The sequence below is a fragment of the Periplaneta americana genome, chromosome 17, assembly GCF_040183065.1.
Source record: "Periplaneta americana isolate PAMFEO1 chromosome 17, P.americana_PAMFEO1_priV1, whole genome shotgun sequence".
Lineage (NCBI taxonomy): Eukaryota > Metazoa > Arthropoda > Insecta > Blattodea > Blattidae > Periplaneta > Periplaneta americana.
In genome coordinates this window covers 6,217,620-6,224,114 of record NC_091133.1, presented here as the reverse complement: position 1 = coordinate 6,224,114, position 6,495 = coordinate 6,217,620, and the positions used below count along the sequence as shown (strand labels likewise).

General features: G+C 35.3%; 1 protein-coding gene across 1 annotated transcript in view; it reads right to left on the bottom strand.

Moving 5' to 3' along the window:
* The window catches only part of LOC138693261 (uncharacterized), a 36,377-nt gene that overhangs the window by 8,777 nt on the left and 21,105 nt on the right, over positions 1-6,495 (bottom strand). The window contains exon 3 of the mRNA XM_069817102.1: positions 3,588-3,725. Within this exon, the coding sequence (XP_069673203.1) occupies positions 3,588-3,725 (138 nt within the window). The remainder of the gene's footprint in view (positions 1-3,587; positions 3,726-6,495) is intronic.

Genomic DNA, 6,495 nt, shown 5'->3' with positions numbered 1-6,495 from the left:
TCGTCAAAAAGTCAGTTACGCGGTATTGTTTCTTCACCAATGATATACAGTTTCATCAATACCTTTTTATATATTAAATTAATAATTACTTATTAATATGCACTCAATGAATTATTTTACGTATTTAACTTTACCTCAATTTTTCTCAGTTTCATGAAATTCGCACTTGGCCAATATGGTTATGAGCCCTTCAATTAATCTCTACGTAAGACAGTGTGTTCTTATAAATTGTATATACTTACTTACTTACTGGCTTTTAAGGAACCCGTAGGTTCATTGCCGCCCTCACATAGGCCCGCCATTGGTCCCTATCCTGTGCAAGATTAATCCAGTCTCTACCATCATATCCTACTGCCCTCAAATCCATTTTAATATTATCTTCCCGTCTACGTCTCGGCCTCCCTAAAGGTCTTTTTCCCTCCGGCCTCCCAACTAACACTCTATATGCATTTCTGGATTCGCCCATACGTGCTACATGTCCTGTCCATCTCAAACGTCTGGATTTTATGTTCCTAATTATGTCAGGTGAAGTATACAATGCGTGCAGCTCTGCGTTGTGTAACTTTCTCCATTCTCCTGTAACTTCATCCCTCTTAGCCCCAAATATTTTCCTAAGAACCTTATTCTCAAACACCCTTAATCTTTGTTCCTCTCTCAAAGTGAGAGTGCAAGTTTCACAACCATACAGAACAACCGGTAACATAACTGTTTTATAAATTCTAACTTTCAGACTTTTTGACAGAAGACTAGATGACAAAAGCTTCTCAACCGAAGAATAACAGGCATTTCCCATATTTATTCTGCGTTTAATTTCCTCCCGAGTGTCATTTATATTTGTTACTGTTGCTCCAAGATATTTGAATTTATCCACCTCTTCCAAGGATAAATATCCAATTTTTATATTTCCATTTCGTACAATATTCTGCTCACGAGACATAATCATATACTTAGTCTTTTCAGGATTTACTTCCAACCCTATCGCTCTACTTGCTTCAACAAGAATTTCCACGTTTTCCCTAATTGTTTGTGGATTTTCTCCTAACATATTCACGTCATCCACATAGACAATTCCAAACCCTGTCTGTTATCCTGAACTTTCCTAATGGCATATTTTAGAACGAAATTAAAAAGTAAAGGTGATAGTGCATCTCCCTGCTTTAGTCCGCAGTGAATTGGAAAAGCATCAGATAGAAAATGGCCTATAAATTGTATATATTTTTTATAATATGACTTAAGGCCTCATCTTCATTTGATGAATGACGTGTAGTCAAATACATAATATTATTAAAGTACTATCAACTTGGGTTGGCCTCAGTAGTGTCATCGGTAAACTACAACCAATTAAGACTGACATTAATAAACTTTATAGCTTACTTTAAATTGTTCGCAGAAAGCAAGGCTTGACTGGAGTCCGGGGAGTGATAAACAACAACCAAATGAAATTGTAAGTTAAAACATAAGAAGTGATTTAGTCAACTCACGCACGAAACTTCCATCAAAGTGTACGTCACGAATATTCTAAATTTCAAGTGCTCCAATATTAAATGTGTGTTTATCATCGAACAAACAATGCAAAGAATCTTCAAGATTTATTTATACTCAACATTACAGTGCAATTAATCTACATCAAGTAGGAAGCGACTAGTTGCCCCATCACGATAAACATTCATAAAATTCACAGTGTTAAGTATTTTAGATAACGTCTTAGAACAATGATCATATGTTTTTAAAATTGATCTTAATTGGTTGTTTTAACATATCAATAGTATATAAGTGTTTTATGGTTTTATATAATCACTGTAAATATGTATGGGTATAGTATGTATATTCACACACACACACACACACACTATCCAAGACCGCAATATATGTACCTATTGGCCAGGTTTAAATTTAGTATCATAAATACATCTGATGATGGTACACTGAGATACCGAAAACGTTAATGTAAGAAATCAATAAATTATAATTGTAATACAGATAAGCATAGACGGTCTAATTGAATTTCCATAACTTTATTAGTCAGCTTATCGGAACAATCAATACAAGATGAAAATAGTAAAAATGATGTGTTAATATGTGCAAGTGAAACAAATTTACCTACACCAGTTTCTAACTCTGAGTCATGGCAAATAACATGCGACCTTGGAAAACAAAAAGTGGCAGACAAATTGTGTCACTGAATGTGTTGTTCGAAAAAGTACCCCCAACCTGCCTAATAACCTTCTAAGTGACGGAACAAGAGCCTTTCCAGTATTATTTTCAGAACTCAAGAATGGAGATTGTGTTCCCAGAGACTGGCTAATGTGGAGTGAAACAAATCAGTCACTGTAGTATTTTCTCTGATTTGTTTCACTCCACACTAGCCAGTCTCTGGGAACACATTCTCCATTCTTGAGTTTTGAAAATACTATAATACTGTTTTTGGAAAGGCTCTTGTTTTCGAACACATTCAATGACACAATTTGTCTGCTATTTTTTAGTTTTCCAAGGTCACTCAATTTCACTCCAACTTCAAACAAAGGTCTACTCCCTTTCTTAATCTCTTCCAATTTTTCTGTCTCCCCTTGTGCTTCTCAGCTCCCGACTTATGCTTCTACTTGTCCACTGTCCACTGGTAACACAAAATTTACTAGAAAAACAACGAAAAGACGAAAGTTTCGTCACGAAACATACTATGTAGACCCTACTGAAAAGGAAACATATTCCTCCGGCTTGGATTTGGAAAAGCCCACTAGCATATTGCGGTGGGCTGACAGGTGTTGTTAGTTAAGAGGACAAGCCAATTGAACGTGTTCGGTACAAGAAATGGGAACAAATTTCAGGCAAATCCTGGAGCCCTCAAGTGTTGCGTCGATGACTGTTAATGTGGGAAACTGATATTCTATTATATAAAAGTTAAACATTTACATAATGCAGTGGTAATTTGTATTAATTCTACTATTGTTGGTTAATATGTCAGATTCATGTAACAATGTTCTTACAAGATTTTATAGTACTGGTATGTATCTGTGAATAATTATTCGTGATAATAAAAAGTAATCAGACTCACTTAATATGATGGGCCCTTACTGCTCACGGGTCCATATGCACTTGCCCCCTTTGCCCCCCCCCTTCTCGGCGGTCCTGTATATATATATATATATATATATATACATAAGCATGTCCACACCCCGTGGAGTAACGGTCAGCGCGTTTGGCCGCGAAACCAGGTGGCCCGGGTTCGATTCCCGGTCGGGGCAAGTTACCTGGTTGAGGTTTTTTCCGGGGTTTTCCCTCAACCCAATACGAGTAAATGCTGGGTAACTTTCGGTGTTGGACCCCGGACTCATTTCACTGGCATTATCACCTTCATCTCATTCAGACGCTACATAACCTTAGATGTTGATAAAGAGTCGTAAAATAACCTAATAAAATATATAACCATAGTTGAAATTACGGGTAGGTATAGTGAAATAAAGGTGTGAATAATTTTACATTGAAAATATTAATGGCTTTGTCACATGCTGAAATCCCTTTGAGTTCAATTATACTGTGACAAAACGAATACAGAGGAACAGTTAGCACAACCTATGGGATCCACATACCTTAGCTTTACACTTCGTTGTAACAGAATCAGTTGGCACTGCAGTTTGCTCAACTTTAATATCTGATGTGAGATCACAGCTGTGGTCCAAGCATTCCGTCTTTATTCCAGCCACGTGGAGATCCAATAAATTCCCTTCCTGCAGAAGACAGGGACACAATGTATATGTAAAATATAACACCTTGTATGGATGTGGTTCCAAGTGCTACATGCTGCGCTCTGGTTCCCATGCTGGGGGTTGATTGCTAATTAAGGCATATGTGAAATACAGTTTATTGAATATAGTCGATAGTGAAATAAGAACAAGACATTAACCACTACATACAATAGAAAAAGGAAATATTTACTTCTAGAAGTGAAAAATATATCGGAATTGCATGTCTAGAGGAGAATTGATAACACTGCTCTGCAGCAAAAATGATTCCGAATGAATGCGTGTTCCTAAACGGATTTTTCATGCTGAGTTCAGCGGTGCAATTCGTTCTTTCCTATCACATCAGGTTTTCGAGAAAATGAAAAATTTGTATTTCATAAAAGTCCCGTTTATATGCTATGCATCTCTGCTATTTGTATTCGACATACATCCATAATGCTATTTATTGAAGTTAACCTCCTATCACAAAATTGAGATGATGTCTAAAAACCTACACCATACCCCATCTTCAGGTACAACTGTGAGATATACTGTACCTACAATGGGTTATATATATATATATATATATATATATGTCACAGTATTCATAAAGGTATATGAAAAGAATCAAGAACAGTGATATTTTTGTACTGTAAAAAAAAAAAAACAAATGTCGGAGGAATGGCATACGGGGATAATATGCTCCGTATATAAAAAGGGAGATAGGTTAGACCGCTATAACTACAGGGGTATAACCTTACTTAGCACAACATACAAAATATTTACTTATATACTTAGGAAACTGTTAGATAAATACTATGAGGGGATCATAGGAGAGTATCAAGCTGGATTTTGACGGGGAAGATCAACCATGGATCAAATATTTACAGTTAAAGAAACTGCAGGAAAATTCTGGGAATATAACATTAGTCTGCATCATCTTTTCCTACATTTTAGAGCAGCCTATGATAGTATTACAAGGGAAGAATTATACAGAATTATGATTGAATTTAAAATACCAACCAAATTAATCAAGTTGGTGAGGATGACGATGACAAATTCGAAGGCTAAAGTTAAGATCTGTGGAGGCACGTCAGCCCCTTTTAATATAGACACTGGCCTGGAGCAGGGAGATGGGCTTGCGCCTATGCTTTTTAATTTGGTTTTAAACTGGGTTATGCAGCAGACCAAAGTAGATGTTAATAATACTCTACTATATAAGACAACAATGATAGTAGGTTATGCTGATGACGTTGATATTATGGGACGTACTATGAGGGTTGTAGAAGAAATTTTAGAGATATGGAAAGAGAAGCAGCCAAAGTGGGCCTTCAGATTAATGGAGACAAGACAAAGTGGATGTATCAAAGTAGAAATAAAACAGGACATACAGTCCAGCCGAACACATTTCAAGATATATTTTCCGAAGTGAATGAATTTAAATATTTTGGAAGTAATATAACAAATGATAGTCAAGCAATGATTGAGGTACAAAAACGAATTACCGCAGCAAATATAACATATTTCGCCTTAAGGTATAAGTACACCTTTACATACAAAAAATTTTGTTTTGCATAATTTTGCTCTGTAAAATTTTTATACAATTGAGAATGGTACCAGAAAGAGAATGAAGTGAACAGATCCCTTCAAATTATGTATAAATTGTTTATAAAAATTATTTTGTTTATAATTTTGACATACAACTTGAAACATGATAGCTCATGCAGTTTTTAAGATAGAGCCACAGTTTTTTCACCGTTTTATAGCAAAAATTGTTCTTTAGTGCCTGACATAGAGCTAGTTTTTTATTTTTATTTACATTAATTAAATATTACGATATATATAACTTATACTAATATTTTATGTTCCATAAATCATGTAAAAACTCCATAGATAATTATTAGCTATGTTAATGTTATTTTACTCATTGTCAGGCACTGGGGGACATTTCAAGCTTAAAAATGACACCAATATCTTCTTGGTATCACCATATTTGGCTGAGATATCATGTTTAAAAGAATTAAATATTCTAAAATTATTATTTACAGGAAATGAGCCACAAACTTTCAGAGCTTAGAAGAATCCATCATCATATGTCATGTATATTAAGCAGCTTCATGTCAGTCCAGTTTCAGCTTCTTTCTGCATCTCAAATACCTCCTCCTTGTTTTAACTTCAGGTGTTGAATGTATTTTTTTTTTTTTTGGCACTTTTGTTCCTATTTTCCATTGATGCAACAAATACTGCGATGGTGTTTGTCCCAGGGTTTATGCCCATCCTCCTTAGAATTTTAATTTCTACTTTTGGACTCTTATTAAAATGACATACAGCATCACTATTACACAAATTTACAGTTTTATGACTAACAGTAAAAGATTATAAATTACTTCATTAAGTAAAAAAGTGTTTTCAATCTAATGATCATGCCCTGATATCTATGCATCTATTTTGGGACTAGAAAGAAGTTTATTTTACAAGCAATGCTGTACGAGGAGATTGATTGCTACGAGGATCACTCCAAAAGTAATCCACAATATTTATTTAAAATGTATATTTTTATCCTACACCTTTGCTATTTTCATAGAATGTAGATTCATCCTTCAGGAACAATACGTCACTTTTTCACATAATCCCCGCACATTTCAACTGCCTTACACCACCTTGGAATGAGGGCCTGTATACCTGCACGATAAAAGTCTGGACCAACACGTCTGAGCCACTCTTTAGTAGCATCCACGAGGGAGTCATCATCTTCAAGCCTTGTTCCTTCAGTTTA